The sequence below is a fragment of the Acinonyx jubatus genome, chromosome B3, assembly GCF_027475565.1.
Source record: "Acinonyx jubatus isolate Ajub_Pintada_27869175 chromosome B3, VMU_Ajub_asm_v1.0, whole genome shotgun sequence".
NCBI lineage: Eukaryota > Metazoa > Chordata > Mammalia > Carnivora > Felidae > Acinonyx > Acinonyx jubatus.
The window spans coordinates 93,247,465-93,271,545 of NC_069386.1; the positions used below are offsets into that span (position 1 = coordinate 93,247,465).

Genomic DNA, 24,081 nt, shown 5'->3' on the forward strand with positions numbered 1-24,081 from the left:
CTTTCTTATTTAGGAAAAGTAGAATATACCACATATCTATTTATGTCTCTATTTTTTCTGTTTTCCATTTGTGTTTATCTAGTCTGATTCACTTTTACCAAGGTACTTTATCCTTGAAATTGACTTTTCAAGCTTATCAAAGGAAAACATATCCTGACTTCATGCTCTCTTGTTGCCCATAGAGACAGGTTTTATTTTAGATCTAGTTAGGGAAATGTAGTTCCATGAAAGAACTTTACCCAAAGGGTCAGAAGGAATTCATCTATTAAAAAAAAGGAATAAAATTTAGAACCAGCTATATATGTTTGTTTTTGAGTAATAAATGTAAAATATTATAGTAATCAATATTTTAAATCAAGTAGGAAAAATATATAATGAGTAGTACAATAATTCTAATTCTATATTATGTCCAACTATATATGAAAGAAATACCAACACAAAGAGAAGTGAAGAAACCACAGAAAGAAATATGACATAGTCTCAGGATTTAACCAGACCCTAAAATCAGAGCCTAAACATTTATATACATACATGCAATCTTCCACATTCAGGGAAAAAAAGAAAACACGAGAAAATATTTAAATGAGTTCTTAAGAAAACGGTTTTAAAATTCCACATAAAGTTGAAAAATAAAACTATTAAAAATCTCTTTTGTTCTTATGTATTGGAGAGGCATTCCCTGCCTGCTTATTCCGGAATGTGGGAAGTAGAGGCTCTCAAAGTTTAAGGGAAGGACTCTACATAAATGAATTAACATTACCATTTTGTTTTCCTTTAGATTTAAATATTGCCCCTAATGACCTTTAAAACATTGTATGAAATAGGACCTACATGACGTCAATCAGTTTAAGAGGACACCCAAGAAAATGTCGCCTTTGCTTTGGTATTACCCTTTTTATTACTATGTTGAATTTTAGACTCAATATTTGTGGCATTTGTTACTCTCCGTTCCTCTCCACCCCATGCACTCTGCCTGCCTTATCTTTGATATTTACCCCTCCAGACGCGCACGCGCGCGCGCACACACACACACACACACACACACACACACACTCTATATATATATATATATATATATATATATATATATATATATATGCAGACGAACACACACCAGTATACACAGAAACAGGTACTTATACAGCACACAGAGAAGGAAAGTAAAAAATGCAATTCTGAAGTCTTAGATTGATAGATCCTGGGAAATGTCATAAGTTTCTCCTGGGGTAATTGGCTTTTGTCCCTCTTTAAAAGAAATACTTTTACTAGTCTTTTCAATTGTGACAAGGCAGTATAAATAAGGGATCTTTACCATGAAAAGAAGTAAATTACTCTCCATAGTAAGTATTATATATAGGAGTTGTGTTTTCTATTAGTGGCTGAGGGTTAGGAAGTGAAGATCTCACTTAGATGGGAATTAAGATCTAGACCTAACAGAGAGAAATGCTAATGATGGCTATCTGGGGACACTGATAATCCTTTCTAAGTATCTCCTTCTCTAATCTACCCCTTCCCCCAGTTTCTGGAAATCTTCAGTCATCTGTCTTGCCTCTCAGACTTAGATTAATACTGCTTTGGGGAAATAATGAAAAGAGAGTGTGTCCAATAAATGAAATTATGTGTGGGGAAAATTAAAACTCACTAAGGGATGTATGCTGGTGGAGTGCATATTGAGCACACAGGAAAAATTCAGAGTGAGGGATTCACAGGAGGATCAAGGACCCCCAGAAATATTAGGGAGACAGGCTAGAAAGTCCCCATACTTGTAGGGGCTCAAGCCATTTTGCAAAGATGTTTAAGTTGAGAGAATTAAAAGGAAGTAAGAGGATTAGGGAGAATCTTTTTACACAGTCATATCCACATCTGTCAGTACTGGTGAAATCAAATGTAAAACCATGTACCAAACATATACACTGTCAGGACAAAGCATAATTAGCTACCAGCATCCTCTCTTCTGTGCTCACATAGTATGTGTTCTGTCACTAGTGTTAAAAGTTTTTGTCTGGCTCTACATCATATCTAGCATAAAGATTCTCTTTCTTTCCTATTTGAATTTCCCTTATGCTAGCACAAAAATGGCTAGAAAACAGTAAGTAATTATTGACAAAATTAATTAAAGCTTTCCCATTTGAATACAGATTAAAGTGAAAATAAGTAAATAAATGTGGCACACTACTGAGCAGCAAGAACAAAAAGCAATTGTTTAAGAAAAAAATATTTGCTACACAATATGTTAACTAACTAGACTTTAAGTGAAAGGTTGAAACTAAAAAAAAAAAAAAATTAAAAAAAGAAAAAAGAAAAAAAGTACTTGCAATGCAAAAGCCCAGAAGGTCTTATGCAGTGTAGTCAAATTTCATGAATAGACCATTATCTCATCAATTATAATGCTATACCAACGTTGAGTACTGCACTTTATCTTTGCCTGTGTCTTTTTGTTCAAAACGGTTTTCTAAAAACACATGCACATTTACTTTCAGCAATTTTATAGGCTTAGTAATTCTGCAGAAACTAAAATATACGCACACTTGAAAATAGTGCACTTGTGGGGAAAACAAAGAGAGAGAGAAAAGAAAGGTTCTGTTGAACAACTGACTTCTCATTAGTAAAAAGTGGGAAGAAAGGACAAAGGTTAATCAACCAGCATCACAAGGTGGCAACACAGGAGACCATAGCAGTGTGAAGAGCTAGGTCAAACTACGAGATCTTTTGGAGCTATGGCTTCATAACCAAGATGCTAATGCAGAAACTAGTGTGAAGCAAGGGAATAAAGCAAAGACTGGAAATGCAGAGAAATAAAAGACAGATTATAAACACTATTTTCAGGTGGAACAGCCAGATTCACATGTTAAGAGAGAGAGATGGAAAGGAGAGAGAAAGACAGGGAAACAGTTCCATTATCTTGGAAAAGAATGAAGCATTTAGTGATAAATTAAACATAATTATGTGAAGAATAAAAATAATGCCAATGTTTTGAGTCTACAATGTAGGAAAAATAGTCATTATTTTGACAAAATTAGAAAAAAATAAGGAAGTATACAAAACAACCATGGTGAGGCATAGAAGTTACACTACAAGTAGATGTTCTCTTGTAATTTGGCTTTACTTTTTAAGTCAGTCCACTGTTTGTTGAAGTTATGTTGTTAATGTTATTTTAACAATGTGGAAAGGCATTTGGAACAATCAACATTTTTATGGAAAAATTAAGTAAAATTATTATTTGCGTGGTAAAAGAAATGAAACCCAATAGAAAACCAGTATCATATCTAAACTAAACATATGTAGCATTACTATTAATAAAAGGGAAATAGTACGCATTTGCATTCCTATTAATTTAAGTATATATAGATGAATATAGAAACTTTATTGGAATTTTATGGACATTATTGAGCCCATCTCTTCAGGACCCCATTCAAGCTGAAACATGAAATTTCAAGGCATTAGCTTGAGATCAAGTGTCAACAAAAGAATATACATATGCAGATTACCAAATTTAGTTTTTTGTTTGTGGAAACCTCTCTAACAATCATACATATAAACACAACAGTGTTAAGTAGTTCTACAAATGAATTAATGAAAATATGAAAACATTAGATGACTGGAGCCCAGAGTTGGGGGTAATAAGGTCAGATATGAGTCTTTTTTTTAAAGATTATTTATTTTTAGAGAGGGGTGGGAGGAGGGCCAGAGAGAGAGAGAGGGAGAGCGAATCCCAAGCAGGCTCCACACTGTCAGCACAGAGCCTGATGTGGGCCTCAATCCCACAAACTGAGATCATGACCTGAACCGAAATCAAGAATTGGACACCCAACTGACTGAGCCCCCCAGGTGCCCCAGGTCAGATATGAGTCTTAGGAAACACTGGTTTATTTTGTCATCAATGTAAAAAAAAAAAAACAATAATTACACTTAAGCTGCAATTTGGGACCAAGTGTACTACACAGCATGGGATGGCATGGAGTTCATCTTCAGGACAAGGAAGAAGGGAAAAAATCCAGAATTTCTCATGTACATTTCTAGAGAAAACCAGTCTGAATCTGAAAACAGACAAGTGAAAAGTATGTTCCATCTTCAAAGAAGGAGCGATATACTCAAATTAAAACTCCCTAAAAGTATGTATGTATGTGTGTATGTTTGCATGTGTATATGTATATGTGTATGTGTGTATATATGTATGTATGTATGGGTGTATGTACGTGTGTAGGTACGTGTGTATGTGTGTATATATGTATATGCATATTTTGTATGTGTGTATGCATGTATATGTGCATGTGTGTATGTATGTGTATGTGTGTGCATGCATGTATGTGTGTATGAACGTATGTATGTGTATATTTGTGTATAGAGAGGGAGAGAGAAGACAAAGACGGAGGGAGGTAAAGAAAGAGAGTTTCTGAAAGTAAGAACGTTCAAAAGCTGCCTCGGAAAATAATCATGTTTTCCCAAGACCTCTGAAGGGAACCAAAACATACTCTGGACTGTCACATGGTTTATCAAATACTACTGTTATTATTATCCAAGGTCAAAATGGCCATTTCATGTAAAATCTTACTCAACTCCAGATAAATACTAATGTGTATGCTGAACAAATTAGGTTTTCTTACTCAAATGAGCTGACAAAATATGTTTAAACATTGGAAGCTGAAATTTTTAACAGATTGCTCTGAAGAAAAAGAGACTCAGAAACTTTTTGGAAAAAGCTTCTTGCTAAAGCAAACTGGCAATCTAATTTTTAAATTAGGCATGTGAGATAAAATGGTGTTTGAGAGAAAAGTACTAATTTCCAAGCTACCATATCTTTCCATTGCTTTGTACATTTTCTTTATAGATAAGCTGCAAAGGATATCTACATAGAAACAGACATACATACACACAAAAATAAAATAATTTAAGTTGCTTTAACTTTAATAATTTAAGTTGCTTTAAAAAAGTTGCTTCTTTTTTCTAAAGAAGAAACCAGACAGTAGTATCCTTAATAAGATAGCAGATCCACAGTCTTTAAAAGTAACTGCAAAATAACACATATTTGTATGCATGATATTTGTAATAGTTTATGGATTCAGTACTGTACCTAGTGATCAGTCCTACTCTACAGTGAAGTTAATCATAAACCAAACAAAGGAAAAGACTCAAGTAAAATTCATAAGGATGATATGTTTAATAAACTTCTGAAATTTTAATTCACAGACACTAAATTCTTGTCATTATCTATATACCAAGAATGCTTTTTCCATTACTTCAAATGTATTTTCTCTAGATGCAATAGATGTAAAGCAGATATAATTAATGTTCTACTTGTCTTCAGGTTATCTTTTTTAAATTTTTTTACCCGTCTTTAACACAGAACAGACATTTTAACACTGGGAACTTCTTCCAATGAAATGTTGTCATCATGCATCTTTTTTAAAAAAAAAAAGTTTATGTATTTATTTTGAGAGAGACAGAGACAGCAGAAGAGGGGGAGCGGCAGAGAGAGAGGGAGATAGAGAATCCCAAGCAAGCTCTGCACTGTCAGCACAGAGCCTGATGTGGGGCTCAAACCCAGGAAGCCACGAGATCATGACCTGAGTGGAAATGCTTAACTGACTGAGCCACCCAGATGCCCCTCATCATGCATCTTTTCAATTCAAACATACAGTTTCTAGGAGATTCCTGAAATGGCTACTAAAATATGGGTTCGCTGTGATATATGCATAAATTATACATCAGACACTTACTGGCAACAATTTCAAACTTGACCATGACTTAGAAATCATCCTACTAAATTCTTCATTTGCATAAGGAAATTGGTTGTAGAGACAGAGTTAGTCACACATTAAAAACAGTTAGAATTAGGGGTGCCTGGGTGGCTCAGTTGGTAAAGCGTCTGACTTTGGCCCAGGTCATGATCTCATGGTTCGTGGGTTCCAGCCCCGCGCTGGGCTCTGTGCTGACAGCTCAGAGCCTGTAGACTGCTTCAGATTCTGTGTCTCCTCTCTTTCTGTTGTCTCCCACTTGCACTCTGTCTCTCTCTCAAAAATTAATAAACAATAAAAAATAATTTAAAAAATCTAGGATTAGAACCAGTGCCAGAATCAGAACCTATCCTACAATTTATAACCTATTTCTCCCCTAAAAATGTACTCATATTCATAGTTATAGTAAAAACTGTACATGTAATGTTATATCTTCATTAACAAAACAGCAGCTGAAAAACATGACCAAAGCCAGAAGTACCTATTTCAAATAATTTATTAGTTTATGTATTTTCTGATCTAGGTCCTTTAGGAAGACACAATCATGATTCATGAAAAAAAGAACTTATGTTCTTATGAGAGAGAAAAAAAGAGAGAAAAGAAGATCTATATCTATTATATATATCTCGTATATATAATTTAGGAATAGAATGTTGAAATTGGTAAGTCCAGAAAAAAAAGTGTCAATTTAGAGAATAAAAAGATTAGATACAGCTGGAGGTTTCAGAGAGAAATTTTATGCGACAAATGGCATTCAACTGTTGCTTTAAAAATGGTAAAGAGTAGGTTCAGGAGAGGTGACTTTAAGCATATTCATTAGGAAAAAAATGAAATTATAAAAAGCACCAAATTCAAAAGTGCACCGGATAATGAAATGTTCACCTTGACTGGAATATGGCATATGATCTCACAGAACGGTGGAGGATCCTGTTTGCCAAGTCTAGCAGTCTGAACTTTGAATCATGAGTAGTGAGCAGCAATACAGAATTTCTAAAGAGGGAATAACGAGCACTTGCAGCCATGACTTTGCTATACAGAATGGCTACCTAAGCCAAGGGAATCAGATCCCACTGGAGTTAATCCTTGGAGGAGAGGCAAAAAAAAAAAAAGAGGATTTAGATAAGAATTTTCTGTTATTTGCAACCCAAAGTGTTCCTGCTCATAAAGGAATGTTCATCTGACACTGATGTTCTGAGGGGGGAGAGAGAAGATCAGAGGTGGGGAAAAATAGGAATTTCTTGCAGGAGATAAAGGGCCTAGCTTTGAAAATGAGTGGGACTGGAGAGGACTGAATAGATACTGAGAAGGTTTTGAGAACTGAGAGCTAATGATTAGGAAGTACTATCTATGTGCCAAACATTGGATAAACACTGTCCTGGCATCGTTTAATTTGGTCCTCAGAGATGACAGATATGGAGAATGAACACTGAGAGAAATTACAGTTAAAGTAGCAAAGCTGCAATTTAAACCATATCTCAAATTTCAGAATCCAATATCCTGATTTTCAGTTGCATATTGGGAAAGAAGGAAGATAGAATGATGACTTTCATAACAGAGAGGAGCGAGATCTTTTTAGGTGGAGCAGGGAACTCAAGAGGAGAAAAAATAGTTAAGGAATCACTATAAGTTTAATTATAGTCATATTAGATTTTAGAATAAATCAGGAAACTAAGTTGAAATTCACAGAAGCTGCCTGACTGTCCCAGATACAAATGCAGGGAAGATCTGCATAGTCATAGTTTAAGTCCTTAAATTGCCAAGCAAGGGAGTGTAGAGTAAAAGAAAAATAGAAACAAAACCTGATTTGGAGAAAGGAAGAATAAACAGAAATAAAGACATAAGTGGAAAATTAAAACAGAACTAGCACATATGGAATTATAAAAGGCAAAGAAGAAAAATGCATTAATAAGAATGAGTGTTCACTCAGTAAAGATGCAAAATGCATGAAGCTAATAACATTGAGAGAGGCAGAAGGATTGATGGCTGGATGGATGGAAGGGTAGATAGATGGGCAGACAGACATCTATCATACACATTTATATCCTCTAAATATTTGCATACATTTGTAGCTTCAGGTTTTAAGTAATTACAGTGAAAACTTCACATACTCAGATTACTTGTGTCTTTTAACTCAGCAATAAAATATTATATTTATCATTCTATGTTGTACACAAAGCAGTTAGCTTGTGCTTAAGAACATATATCTTCAAATAGTAGAATCACTGGAAAAAATGTTGATGCTGACAGAGTGAAACTGAGAATAACTGAAGGATCATCAGATTAATTCTGCCATTTCATACAGTTCAATGCAAATAGTTAACATACTAAGAAAATATATGTCATTTTTCTTAAAGATTTTTTTAATTTCTGCTTAATTTTTAGTATTATCCAGCATTGATTATTTTTTTAAAGTTAAACCCCTCTTTAATTGAAAAAAGAAAAAAAAAACAATGCTACCCAAGCTACATAACAGTCTGAAGGAAAACATTTTATTTCATTCACTGAGAAACAATATTAAAGAACAAAATCCACACATTCACTAATTTTCCAAAAAGTATTTCACTTCTTTCTCTTTGAAAATAGTTTGGAATTAAGAAGAAAAAAGTAATTTCCACATTTAAAATAAATCTAATATGTGTGAAATCAAGTGAGAATTTCTTTCATTTCACAATGCATGGTCAGCTTAAGTCTCAAAGTTTCCTTTTCAAGAATTTTTGCTTTTTTCCTACTAGAATCTTTAAGGTTTCAAGGAAATACTCATTTGCCAGAAAAAAGGAATTCATAAGAGATCAAATGGTCCGATGGAACAGCATGAAATACAGCTACTCCCTCCCAAACCCAGATACAAAGCCAAAAGTCTTACAAAGAAAGAATACAGGCACAGCAGTTTACAGAAGAAGAGTCAAAAAAAAAATAATAAGTGAAGTATGTTGGAAACATACTTGCTTGATATCCACAACTGTAATTATTATGATCAAACAAAGAATACTAACACAAAAGAATTACTAAGAAAGTTTAGGATGGCAGATGAAGAGTAGATACATTCCAAGCCATGACAAAAGCCTTTTCCCTGCTGCATGAGAATCTGACCTTCTTTTAAAGTTCTGCTCTGCTGCCCTGGTAACTTGACAAGGGAAGAATGTCAACTTTGATTTTAGGTAACATTTTTGTATTAAATTGCTTCTAGATTGAGAGGAATAGAAATAGAGGAATAATAGTTAATAGGATGCCATAGCTTTGAGCTACTGGTGTAGTGACTGTAACTTCAGGGATTTTCACAGTTGTACCTATAGGTTTGGTATAAGAAACATTGGTTCCTGTGGGGCAGAAACTTCTGCCAGAGTTCCCATCCCCAAATTATGTAGCTCTTCTCTTGTACATGGGCCTTAACCTGGGTAAGTTTGACCATCAGGGGATATATGGCAATGTTTGAAGACATTTTTTCTTTTCTTTTTTTCTTTTTTTTTTTAATGTCATGACGTGAGGAGAGGCTTGCTACTGACATCTCAAGATTAGAGGCCAAGAATGCCTCTAAATTCCCTTAAATTGATAGGACAACCCCCACATAAAACAAATTATTACATTTTATGCAGAATAATTCTTTCTCTGGAGTTTGGCCTATGCATTTGGGACATCTAACAGCATTCCTGGCCGCTGAGCCCTAGACGCCAGTAGCATAACTCCTCTTTCAGTCCTGACAGGCAAACGTGCTTCCAGAATTCTCAAGTGTCCCCAGAAGTGGGGAGTGAGAGGGCATGCCAGCAAGCTGTGCTTCCAACCTTATATCTATAAACTGAATTTGATGCCATATGTGTCTATGGTAGTCCCATGGGTTTGGAAATAATTGCACCTAAGAAGACCCTCCTGTAGCTTACACAGTAAAGGAGTTTACTACTAGTTTAAAAGTTATTAACAAAACAGAATATAATATAACCCAAAACAATATAATACATGCAAAGACAAAAAAATATGGGGCTGGTATTAAATATCAAACTAAGATAATCAAACAATTGATAATAAATAAAGACAAAATTACTAACAAAACATAAGCTAAAATTCTTTATGAATTCTATTTGCTTGCAGGTGGTTTAAACACTGATTAAATGTGTGTCTTCTGCTTAGAGGGATAGTATAAGTCATGCCTTTCTCTCACAACACTGGCCTATGATTTCTCACTTCCTGATTGCTTTTATGTATATGACTAACTGCTTTTTTGATATTCAATTTCTTACATTGTTACCTAACTTCTGAAATGATTATGGATTTTTTTCTTAACCACAGAGCCATGTCTTCTGCCTACTTTATATTTTCCCATACACAAAGCATTTTATTGGTGGTATATTATTTAAAATAAATTGATAAACACAGGCATGTCCATGGGGTATACTATTATAAACTTCTATGTATGATTTATTTTAATGGATTAGGATTATTACATTTTTATTTTCATGGGAGAAGAACATGGTATTTAGAAGATGTCTAAATTCTATACTTGGGAAGAATACATTTATTTTTCGATGAGAGGTAAATCCCTTTTTAACTACAATGAAAAAAGTTACAAAAATTTTATAGTCACACATTTATTGATATATGTGTTTATTTCACCTCTTTTAGAGAATATACTTCCATAAAATGAGGAAGGGAGGAGGTGAGGAAAAGACACTGGGAAAGGAGACAGTATAAACTTTCTTCATTCAAAGCACATTTAATTTAATCACAGATCTATTTCAGGGAAAATATCTTTTCAGATATTTTGGAAAGATATTCCAAAATCTTTTCAGTATTATGGAAATGCTGTTATTTACACTTAATTTTTTTTCTGCACTACAGGGGTGGGCCTAAGTACTTAACTTGGCAATATCAATAAACACAAGACTTGACTGGTTAAATTGGACTACTTTTAATCATCCTTCTAAAACTGGCTGCCCCCCCCATTCCACTTCTTTATATGGACACTGAAAACAAAACTTTTAATGTTTAAGGCTTTCTAAATATTAAACCATGCTTGTATCTACATTAAAATAGCAACAATGAAATAAATTATGGATATAGTTTCTTTACATGATCTTTATTCTGAATAAACCTATCCTCTTTCCAGATAATCTGTACTTGACTGTTCAATAAAGACATCACATCTGTATTCTACATTGAGAAGCTCTTTAGAAAGAGAGTTTTAGGGCCCCTGGGTGGCTCAGTCAGTTGGGCATCCTACTTCAGCTCAGGTCATGATCTCATGGCTTATGGGTTGAGCCCCACGTCAGGCTCTCTGCTCTCAGCACAGAGCCTGCTTCATATCCTCTGTCACCCTCTCTCTGCTCCTCCCCTGCTTGTGCTCTCTCTCTCTCTCTCTTTCAAAAAAAAAACATTAAAAATATTGTAAAAAGAGAGAGATTTTCTGTTTTCTCTGATAACTCCCTTAGATGGTTATCTACCATGCTATCCTTTCTGGAAGAGGGAGAAAACAGGGAGCAAAGAGATTGATTACCTGGGAGGGCAGAAGCAGTTCAGCTCAAGTAAATTCATCCTAAATACACTCTGCAGAATAACATATCCACTTGGGAAGTTCAATTTTCAAATGTTCAGTAGTAATACAAAAATAAAATGTTTAAACACATCTGTTTTCAAGGCGGCTCCATTATAATTCCTCATTAAATCCACTGGGAAATGAGGTAAGATATATTTATATGACATATTGACTTGAAGTAGAAATTTGAGAGTTTTATTTTATACAGTTTAAATTGTACACCAACTTATAAGAATATTGCTTCTTCTTTCCAAAGAGAAGATCTTAACTATCTGGCGGACAGGAAAGGTAGGATCAGAGAAAATAGCATAAATATTGTTTTTATAATATTAACATTACCTTAGGGTTCAGTTGATTAATGTTTATAATAACTGCTGCAAACAACAACATAGCCATTTAATTCAAATAAAAGAACTTTGTATAATAAATGCTAAATTCTGTGCAATAATCCTTAAACATAAAATATGAAAAATGAATGCTTAAAATATTATATTGTTAGTAAACTTAAAAGCTTTTCCCAACCTACATTCTAGTGGGTTAATGAAGTTAATAATGAAGTTAATAATTTCTTACCAGGCAGACTTTTAAAAAGTGATGAACTTTTCCTAAGTATTGAGGCTCTAGAAATGGGTCACAATCAGTACCCTTCTCCAGTACCAAGAGGCTTTCTAAAGGGAGGGGATTTAGCCAGGACTTGAATAATGAAAAGCAGTTGACAAATTGGTGGAAACAGGAGAAGGGAGTAAAGGAGCCTAGCTAATGAGTCAACACCAAATAATCTTGTCTAGAAGGTTGAGAAGGGATAGACTGAATTAATATGGAAAATAGGAAAAGCATCTGGGTAAGTAGGCTACTGAGCTGGAAGCCCTTTTATTGTTCTGCTAATAAGTTAAAATTCTTGTCCATTTAATTATAAATTCCTTTGGATAGCTTTTTTTAAATTTTTTTTCAACGTTTTTATTTATTTTTGGGACAGAGAGAGACAGAGCATGAACGGGGGAGGGGCAGAGAGAGAGGGAGACACAGAATCGGAAACAGGCTCCAGGCTCCGAGCCATCAGCCCAGAGCCTGACACGGGGCTCGAACTCACGGACTGCGAGATTGTGACCTGGCTGAAGTCGGACGCTTAACCGACTGCGCCACCCAGGTGCCCCTCCTTTGGATAGCTTTAACATCTTCCTGTGTGAAGAAGGCAAATTGCTTGCATCCTCTTTAATCAATAGTTCCTTTGTCTCTTGTATTAACTTTAGATTAATCTCTAGCCCCACTATCCTTTTCAGGGCAACTTTGCTGTTTAAAAAAATCCAAAAAGTAGTTCTATTCACGCAATAGTAATTCTATACATCTCAACATTACACAAAATTGCTCAATAACTTGTCTTAACAATAGTGAGCATTACATTCTAATCTGTATTTAAGTTTCTTTTCCTGTATAAGTTCCATGATCTTCTTGTAGGGACCAAGGGTAGGCCACCCCAAGATGGGCCACTTTGGCAGGAAGATTATTTTGAGTTAAAAAGCAATCTAGGCCCAGCAGATTCAGGAAAACCTCTTTACCTACCCCCCTCAACTGCCTACAAAGAATTGAGAAAGAGAACCTGTTCCAGAGAGCTATCACCATAGATAATTACATTATGCTATAAACTAGGGTATGATAGACCGGGAGGAACCTAGCAAGGCCTGTTTGATCAAAATCTTCTGTGTCCCACTGTTTCCCAATAACGCAACAAATATTTGCTTACCAAACATTTACTCTTTTTCATTTTCCTGTGAATTGCATTCTTTCCCTTTGAAGTCCCAGACTACTACCTGCCTCCTCCTTCATTCCAAATGATAAGGGACCTCACTTTGCCAGACTGTCTTTGGAATTTCCAAGTCTGAGTAGATTCCCTATATATGAAATTAAATTTGATTTTCTCCTATTTGTATGGTAGGTGCAACAAATGTGCATATATATAATGAAGCTTTGATAATAAAAGTAACATTCAATGCAGTATATATCTTCTCCAACTGATTTTCAAGAAAATTGTATTTCAAAATATACTCACTTAACTGAAAGATATTACCAGTGCTCTGAGATGAAACCATTTAAAGGATAGCTTTTATTAAAATAAAATGTTACAGTTTATGAAATTAAATTCAGAGTACATAATGTTGTAAGTATACTTATATAATACATATATAAGAAAAACAACAATTTCCTTTAGGGGGACAATAGGCATATCTTAGTTCCTTCTTTCAAATATATATTTGAATTTATTCATCCAATGGGACTTTTATTTAATCAAGATTCAAACAATCACTACTCTAATGGGTCAATTAAATCATTTAATTTTTATCATTTTATTACTATAACTTTGTTAGGAAATTGTTCTAGTTTTGTTCAATAAGCTCTATACACACTATGATTTTTAAATGATATGGATCAGTTAACACATATAACTCTTTTTAAAGATTCTATTGTAGGAGAATAAATCGGTTTCAAATAAAAGTGAGCTGGAAACTTAACAAAAGAATTATACAGTTCCAAATACCCTGAGATGAAATTAAGTAATGGCTAAAAATTTGAAGATTATTAAAACTTCATATTGCACTTTGTAGTTTCACCTAGCAAATTTTTAGAAGTTTAGATTAACTTTAAATCATTATTTTTCAAACTTTTATAATTATATTTGCAGCTACTTATTCTGGCCCATATCATTTGTGATAATTGGCAAATGTAAAAGTTAAAAATATTATGATAAAATAGTTTTGTTTGTTTGTTTTCCAGGATCAAGCAATGTACACAAGAATTTAGTAATTTAAACTATTTCATTTTGGTGATGTAGCTTCTCGTAACAGGCTATAGAATGGTATAAAATACCTTGAGGCTTCTGTCACTTGTTAAATCATTCTTTAAGAGTAAGCAAATTAATTGAGATAGCAAATAATTCAAAAGGTTTTAATAAGATGATTGCTTCATAATTTTAATTCAACATTAGCTAAAATTAAGTCTCATTTGGCAATTTAGAACATTAAACCCACAAAGTAGTCCATTATCTATATAATATGGAAATATATATACTATTTACATTTAGGCACGTACAATCTCAACAATTACTTCTGTGCTCCTTTAGTCCTTTTGACTGGTGACTGTTTAATTGGACACAGTAAAAGTAAACAAGGGGAAAAAATGTGCCTTAAAGATACTAGATTTTTGTTGGTTTCCTATTTACTATGACGATCTCTTTTTCATTCTTTTACACTTCAGACATAAAATTATATATAAATGTGTATATTATGTGTGCATGTGTGTGAAAAACAGATTTGCCCCAGAAGTTTCCAACGTAATAAATATTCTAAGAAAAGAAATCATAAACTAAAGTGTAGAGTTCAAGTCCTGAAAGAGGTGTTTTATTAGTGTTAGAATAATTTGGCATCTTCTTCGTATACTTGAACACTTTCAGGTCTCAAACTCTATGCAACAAGTTCTCAGATACTCCTGAAACCTAAATAATAAAAACCAGTCATGTAGGAAGCAAGGAGTATGAGCTTTATATATATATATATATATATATATATATATATATATATATATACACACACACACACACATATATACACACACACACACACTATGCAATATTATATGTATATGCAATTCATATATATGCAATATATATTTATATATACACACACATGTATACACATATATATAATTCCTTTTGGTACCATAACTTACATTTACCACACAGATTTAATGAATAGCTATAGTGCAAAATATATTATGCTGAGAATATACAACATATATAAAGCAACGCTTGTTCGCTTCAGTGATATAATTACTAAAGATAATATAAACATATGCACATATATGTATGTATAAGTGTGTGCACATGTATATGAAATAACTTAGTATTTTATATTCACATGGCTATTTCCTACATGTAGCATGACTGCAAGTTTAGCACAAATGCTATATTATTTTCATGACTTTAAGAAACCACTATAAAAGCTGGAATGTTTATCATTTAAAAAATACCAGAATTCTTGCATCATTAGTTTTGCAGGAATAAGCCTTAGGTAGGCATGCAGGTTGGACTTGCTAGCAGGTATTATGTGCCTGGAATATCAACATTTGATTCACTCAGGAGTAATCTGGAGTTGTTACCAGTTACTTGTACTTGGCAAATGCTCAGACACAGAATTAGATTCTTCACAAGAAGAGGGAATACATGAAAGGGAGCTTCTTGAAAGACATGATGGCATCCTCACCTGGAACTGGCAAGACTTCCCCAGTAGGCCAGGGAAGCTTGCCTCCGAGAGGAAGTGCTGTTAGATGCTATCCCCTGCTCTGGGAAGTCACCTTGGGATGTAGATCTTTTTGTTTACATTAAATGAACTAGACTCTGCCTATGTCTATCTGTGTCTTTTAGTAAATTACATCCTGTGACACTACAGAGAACCGTGCCAGTATTTATTTTCATTCACTATTACAAGATTGAATTTTTAAACCTTGTGCTGAACTTAATGTTTCCTATGGGACTTTTTAAGAAGCAAAGAAAAAAAAAAGCTCGCCAATAGAATTCTGAAGGTTAGTATATTCTATGGAGATTGGAGATCCTGGTTCTTAAAACTTTATTTCAAAATTCCTTATAATCAGTGGGTTCTATGGCTTTTATTTGTATCACAGATTCCCCAGAGAGGTGTGAGCAGCATGACACTAGTTTCCCTGAAACTAGCCTTTACGAACACAGGCTTTGTGCCTAACTCTAGAGGAAGCACAGAATTCTGGGATTACCAACAAAATGAAGTATTCCAAACTGCAGTTTCCTCTATGGTCACTTGAAAGTATCTTTTTTTTTCCTCTTTATTTTATTCTTTTCTCTTTTTCTTTCTGGAACCTATTTTCACATGAACCTCCTACCCATGAGCTTGTCATGAGTACAAAGACCATAAGGAATAAGCAATACTAAACTGTTGAATAGAACTTGCTATCTAAATGCTTTATTATTGGGGAAAAAAACCCCAGACAAAGTAATAATCAACTGGAAATCAGCCAAGGTATTTGACTAAATATTTTATCCTATGCAAATATCAGTTTGCATATTTATAGGGCAAACAGCACACTAGAGTCTGAGTTTCTACAGAATGGAGAGAGGGAATCGGTAAACAGCACCCAGAACCTTGTTCCTCCCAACCTCACTCACACACCTCAGACATAAATGAACTTTTTATTAGTCCCAAACATAATCTTTCCATATCTCAACTATTCTTTCAAATTTAAAGTCAGTTAATCCAATTTGCTGACATCCTTAAATCTAATATAAAAAGAGACATTTTTGGACTAAATTCTGTTTTCCATTTTCTGAGTTACAGAACCATAGAAAGAAAACAACATCATTTCTTATTGAAGTGTGTACTTTCATCTAATTCATTCATATTCTTAAAGACTTTGCCAACATGTATTTAACAAAATACACATCAATTAAAATTTACAGCAGCGTTACCAGAGTTTGAAAAGATTGTGTTTAGTTTGCTTCTTCTCTTTTGGCCCTATCTGTACCACCTGCCATCCAATTTACCAGGGCATCCTCTAATATCCCAACATCAGGACATCATTAAATTTTTTCTTACCTTTATGAATTTAGGTACTTTTAATATTAAAAGCAAATTCAAAGCACACAATGTCTCCAGTTTTTTTGTTAGAAGTATAACAGTGATTTCAATAAAAATAGTTAAAAATCTATTATATTTGACTCTCACAGTGAAACAATTATCTGTTACCAAAATCAAGCAAAAATTCAGTACCTAATATGTGAATTATCTCAATATGACTAGAAAATTGTGTAATCTACTCTTACAGCTTCAGATATGCAAACATAGCAGTTTAATGATGAGGTTTCCACAATTTAAGCAGAGGGGTGCACTGGAGTAGGTGGATAATTTGGGCAAAGGGCAAGCAATAGCCTGAAGTAGAAACAAGAATTGTGAAGACAAGAGTATTGTAATCTGAATTAGCAAGTACTTGCAGTCTCCACTCTGCTTCATTGCACATAGCCAGTTTTTCACCATTAGATTTGTTGATGCTTTGGCATTAACCAACCACATAATACCATCATAATCAAAACACACACACACACACACACACACACACACACACACACACACCACACTGATACTGTTCTTTTCTATTACTTCTAACTCAAGCAATAAGCAGATTTAAGGGAAAACTATAATTTAAATCGGGTAGTGACAATATAGAAATATTTTATCCTAATCCGACACCAAAATCACCTCATTTTACTAGCTGAATCATCACATCCTTTCTTTCCTTTTGTCCCCGGTAGAAACAGACAAAAACATTACTTACATTGCACGATGAGCTGCACCAAGGCTTCTCTTGGTTTCACGTTAAATCCATTGTACTGGCTGGTCTGACACCTGTACATTCCTGACATTTCTCTAGATACATTCACAATCCTCAGTGTCCCATCGTAACTCTCCATTTGCATTGACCCATCAGGCATTGCAACTTCTTTATCCGCTCTAGACCAGAGGATGATGGGTTTAGGTTTTCCAGTTACTTGACACTGCAGTTCTATTGTGTCCCCTTCTCTGGTGACCAGAGGTGATTTTTCCTGTGGAACAGTCAGATTGGGTGGAACTTGAAATGGGAAAAAGAAAATTTTTCAAGGTTAGTATAAACTGGTAAAGCATATCCAAACACAGAAAATCATAAGGAAACAATTTCTGCTGGTTGAAGAAGTGTGACAATTCAGATGACAAAAATAATAGAGACCTTGGGAGTAAGTGGCACATACTCTCACCTAAAAGAATTCTGAATTGTTTTCCTATGACTCTCACAGATGAGGTATTTAAACAACATTAGCAAAATAAATAAAGCATTAAATTGGAACATGAACGGTCAACATAAGAACAATCTACTCAATGACTTGTCATGATCAGTCATTAGCTGGGTTTTTAACATCTGCATTTCATAGAAGAGTGATCCTGCTTGCTGAGGGTAGGATCCAGCTTTTCAGTCTTGTTTCCTATGTTGTTATCTCTTACCCAAAGATGCTCTAAGAAAGGGATAAGAGACATTTTCGACTTAGCAGGCACAGTAAATGCAAGTAATAGGAAAAGGAAAACAAAGAACCTCTGATAGAAAATCAGAAGTTTTGACTCTGGTGTACGAAATGTTGCCAAATTGCTAACATTTAAGGTTTGTTTTCTCCCTGATGGAAATGGAATGCAACAACAGACTTAGAATGCCACACTCTGACAATCCACTATATTCTTCTCTTTTGGACTTTTAATATTTTTAACATTTTAATTTCACATAATTTCCTTTTAAGACATTTTGAGATAACTATAAGTAGTTTGTCACAATTTGCCCCTATTTCTGTGGAATTAATTTTAAGTGAATTTTCGAGAACATATTTCAACAATAAAATAATTGTAATTTTTTCAAGTAAAGCTAATTTTTTAGTTTACTGAAGATATTTATGAGACATTCATTTTACGTGAAATTTACTGTGCTGGAATATATTTATGTTAGGGTTTAGTGAAAAGTATGAACCAGTAAGAGGCAAATACTTTTCAGTGTGTTGTTTTAGAAACATTACCTATTCCTCTGAAAACTTTTATTTCTTATACAAACATATATGAAATCCATTGTATTTGGGCAATTAAAATGTCTATCAAAAAACAAAGGCTAACTTAGAATGCCAGAATAAGAATAACCAGAAATATAGGAATAATTCTACCCTTCTGAGAAACATCATATGCTTCCTTTAGAGGTATCACTGCATACATGGATAAAAAGGCAAAGATTTTATTCTTCCTTTTGGCATTACTGTGTTCCAGTGCCCGAGAACAAAAACAAACATAGTTTTTAAATTAATTTTCAACTTAACGTTGAACTGTTATCGCTCTTGTTACACATAGAGGAAAATAAATTTGAGTCCAAAGTGATAGGGAAGTTAATTATCTTGCTATTTAAGTATCTTCAGGTTTTTTTCCTTTCATTTAATTACTTCATTTGCTTCTTATTTTTAAAAAAGTTACTTAAATAATGCATACATCTTAGAAATTAGAAAAAAATATGAAATATTAACCACCACTTCCTTGCATTTAATTTTTTTTAATTTAATTTTTATTTTTTTTAATTTACATCCAAATTTGTTAGTATATAGTGCAACAATGATTTCAGGAGTAGATTCCTTAGTGCCCCTTACTCATTTAGCCCATCCCCCCTCCCACAACCCCTCCCATAACCCTCAGTTTGTTCTCCATATTTATGAGGCTCTTCTGTTTTGTCCCCCTCACTGTTTTTATATTATTTTTGTGTCCCTTCCCTTATGTTCATCTGTTTTGTCTCTTAAAGGACTCATATGAATTAATGGATGAATGGATAAAGAAGATGGAGTATTACTCAGCAATCAAAAAGAATGAAATCTTGCCATTTGCAACTATGTGGACGGAACTAGAGGGTATTATGCTAAGTGAAATTAGTCAGTCAGAGAAAGACAAAAATCATATGACTTCATTAACCACCACTTTCTTGAAGCAGATATATACATTCTAGAATTTGGCAATAAAATATATTTTTAAATGGCTACATTTTTAAAACTTACATGATCAATTATTTGATTAACTTCTGTAAATATTAAAAAATTAAATTACTTAGTTAAATAGTTTTTAAAATTTTTTTTAACATTTATTCATTTTTGAGAGACAGAGACAGAGCATAAGCGGGGGAGGGGCAGAGAGAGAGGGAGACACAGAATCCAAAACAGGCTCCAGGCTCCGAGCTATCAGCACAGAGCCTGACAGGGGGCTCGAACTCAGGAACTGCGAGATCATGACCTGAGCCGGAGTCAGACGCTCAACCGACTGAGGCACCCAGGCACCCCAATAATTTGTTCTTTTTGAAATGAACCACAAGGGAATGATGCAATTCTAAGCAGCATCTTATAAAAGGATCGGGAAGATGTAATATTTATTCACCCTCCATGAGAAAGCATACGGAATAACAGCAACAATATCTGCACTTAACATTAATTGTGCTCCTACTATGTGCCAGGCATAATTAGAGGTTTGACATTTTACTTCCTTGATAATCCTAAGGATTAAATATTTAATATTAAAATTTAACAAATGAGAACATTGAGAATAAGAGAGGAAAAACACTTTGATTTGATCAAAATTCAAATTGAGGCTAATTTAGAGCAGTTGGCCAATGTTGAGCCTCCAGTAAACTATGGTGTCTGGAATGAATAACTTGAGCTAACACTGGACCGCACTCCTCCTGCTCATGGCCTCTGTGCTCCTAGGGACAAAATGGACCAATTTTCCCTGCCCATCTCTTGGTCACTGTCTCAGGGACAATAAAAAGGGCCAAGGTAGAATTTAAAATGGTAAATTACACACCGTTTGCAAATGACCTTATCTATCTTATATCTTACAGATCTATAGTTATCTTCAAAATCTCTGTCTATATTGGAATACTTCATATGTATAAGTCAAAACTGCTTATAAAATATAGCTATCCAAACATATCTCCAAATTCTGATAAATCTACATGAAATAAAAGAAAATAAATTATAAATTAAAAGATTATTCAATGGAGTATTAGTTTTTGAAATATTCCTCCCATCTCTTCCAAAAATAAGTCACATGACCTTGGCCAACCTTAATCACTCTGAGTATTAATTTCTTCATTTTTGAAAATAAGAATGTGCACTTTATAAGCTCCAAGGTTATTAATGTTATGACCCTAAAAACAAATAGTAAAACGTTAAGGAAAGAAGTGGTGCTAAATGAAAGTGTATTTCCTGAATTAGTAAGAAGAATATTCAGAGACCTTATTACATTAGGCCATTCTAATACAAAATACATAATGGACTAGCTATATAACTTTTTGTTGTTGTTTATCATGCTACATAGTTCAAAAACTCCCTTTATAAATTTATTTATGTTATTTATTTAGGTAAACTTTCCTCCCTACAAAATCAAAATTACATAAATGTAAGACTCAATTTTAATCTAGATGACTTGAAAATAGATTTTTAAAATAAATTAGCCCAATTTTTGCTAAACAGCAACACTCAACTAAAATATTGTTTCCATCTCTTCCATGAGGCTTTTAAATCTTGAAATCAGAGTGAATCTTTCTTTGCAACTTTCTTGGCCAGGAAGACCTTACAACTTCCCACAGTTTTCATAGGCTTGTCTTCTCTCTCCACATTAAATTTTCCATTCTTTAGAATTCTTCAGTCAACTCTCTTATTATTACTATAAACTTTCTTGTTACGAGATCTCATTTTTTCTCATGAATTTCTCTCTTTTATATGTTGATAACACAAATTCTAACTTCATCCCAAGGCTCTTTCAGTCTATGATTATAGCCTACTTCTATATCCCCAAAGTCTTTCAAATCCCCAAACCAAAGCACTGTTTATTTCTTGACTTAGTTGGTAGTTATCAACACACCTCATCTGCTAACTGAAAGCTACAGAATTTTGTTTTACCATTTCCTCTTGCTCACCACTTCTAATCAGCTGCGTTGTTTCCTCTATCAAAAATGTCTCTCATATCTGCTTATTTCTTTTCCTGGCTAGAGACACTCTTCTCAGTAGAATTCATCATTTTCTCTTCTTGTGACACTACAATAAGTGGTCTCTGTCACCAGTCTAATTCTTCCAGGCTTCCTACTACCCTGCTATAAGCTTTATCATTTTAAATACAATTTGGTTCATGTCACTGTGAAAACTACAGTACTCATTGAGAGTGCTCATAATACTGTTTTAATTTTTTAAGAAAAGATTGAAAACAGCCTGATGGATCCATTAAATAAATGGTGGTACAGTCACATTATAAAATATGATGCAGCCTTTTAGATGATGATGTAATACACCTACATTTATTGATAAAGATGCTGAGATTGCTAAGAAAAAACATTCTAGTGAATAGTATGAATAGCTGTTATCACTATGATTGAGTAAAATATGTTACTGAGCACTATAAACAGTAGTATCAAAATTTTATATCAAAAAGACATATGCTGGCGAATGTTAGCAAGGAGCTTCTTGAAAAGAAGAAAATATACCTTTATATTGTTAGCATCCAGCACTCTATTTCACACATAGTAAGAACTCAGTAAAACATGTTAGACTGAATGTACAAATTAAGAAAGGGAGGCAATTTTGCACTGATTTAGAGGAGAATAGGAGGCTTATACAGGAAAAATCTAGAGGAAAAGAAAATCCAGGAGGAACTATACCAAAACACTAATAGTGGTTCCCTCTGAGTGTGGGATTATTGATGAATTTTACTTTCTTTGTATATTTCCCTTCATCTTTCATTCTTCTACAATATGGACAATGCATATTAGTACATCATAGGTTCCAAGAAGCTCAGAGAAATCTAAAATGTTAATGCAACCAATTTTCCAAAGCTCATTTGATAAAAACTCCATTTTTTAATAACACAAATGTATCACCTGGACATAGCATTCTGTTCAACACAGTCTGAGAAACACTTACTCCTTTAACACTCATTCTCTTGCAGTTTCACTGACTGGTGAACTTCAGTGCCCTTGAACAAGCACTTCTTTACTATGTTCAGCATGTCTGGCCCTTGCTGAATTCTAGTAGCTCCTGCTTGCCTGATGTGTTGAGATTCAGTTCAAATATTATCATTTTTGTGATAACTGCCTACCACTAAGGCTGGGTTGATTGCTCACTCTTCCTGAACACATATTACACTGTATATTTGTTTGACCTGTACTTGTGGTTTTGCCTTACATTTTCTCCCACTTCTATGCCCCTGAACAGACAAGCTCCTCAAAGACATAGTATCTTATTCTATCTCTAAAGTGCCCTGCTTTCCTGCTTGGCAGAGACCAGGAAGTCATGACATTGAAGAAGGAAGGGAGGGAGAGAGGGCAAAAAGGGTAAAAGATAAGAAGATAAAAGGCTATTAGTATAATAGAAATAAACATAATAGAGACAAATCATGAATATTAGAAAAGTGATAAATCATGAAATATAATATTACTTCTATAATTAGTAGCCCATACAAGTAGCAGAATCTTCTGCAAAATATATTGTTAGCATGGATTTCAGACGCGGTATATCTTGAGAAGTGTGTGGGTGTGTGAGAAAGTTGAGAGTCAAAAAAAGGACCCACCAGTTTATCTTTTCTTTCACCTTTCATTTAAAAATTCAAATGGATAAGCTGTAAATTAAAACAAAACAAAATGAAACAAAACAAATACAACAGAAAGGGCTAGCTTGAGGACATGCCATTTAATTATGTCATGATGTTTTTCCCATCCTTTTGCTAATCAACTGAATTATTTTTTCTTGAAACATCGTCTCCAGTGAAAGCATCAAACTAAGTAGAAAAAATGGAAATGTCTGCCCCTCTGAGATCCACATTTATCCATAATGTGCTCAGTAGAAAAAAATTTCCTCCTGGTAAAAACACAAAGGTACCTTCTATGACATATAGGTTATACATGCCCCTATTTTGATTTGTGCTATCTGAAATGCTACTGTGGAAGATGCTATAATCAGAGAAACTTGAAAAGCATGATATGACACCAAAGTTTCTCATTCTAAACAATAAATATGTGACAAGTAATTCAAACTGGTTTTCTGTCAACATTTCCATAGTATTACAGACCGTGAAATAAAACAAATATCGAAAATTCAAATGATTTTATTTCTTCAGTAGGAAGGAAGCTGACGAAATTTAATCTTTAGTCATTACTCAGAAAATGACTGGCCTATTTTCTCACTCACAAGAATGCAGGAGAAGGTTAGTTCATCTG

At 33.9% G+C, this 24,081-nt stretch overlaps 1 protein-coding gene across 3 annotated transcripts in view; it reads right to left on the minus strand.

Moving 5' to 3' along the window:
• The window catches only part of MDGA2 (MAM domain containing glycosylphosphatidylinositol anchor 2), an 846,425-nt gene that overhangs the window by 179,000 nt on the left and 643,344 nt on the right, over positions 1 to 24,081 (minus strand). For all 3 annotated transcript variants that reach the window (XR_003422473.2, XM_053224436.1, XM_027065661.2), the window contains exon 8: positions 17,611 to 17,904. Coding sequence is in view for 2 of the 3 variants with exons in the window: in XM_053224436.1 (XP_053080411.1) it covers positions 17,611 to 17,904 (294 nt within the window). In the remaining variant the exon portion in view is untranslated. The remainder of the gene's footprint in view (positions 1 to 17,610; positions 17,905 to 24,081) is intronic.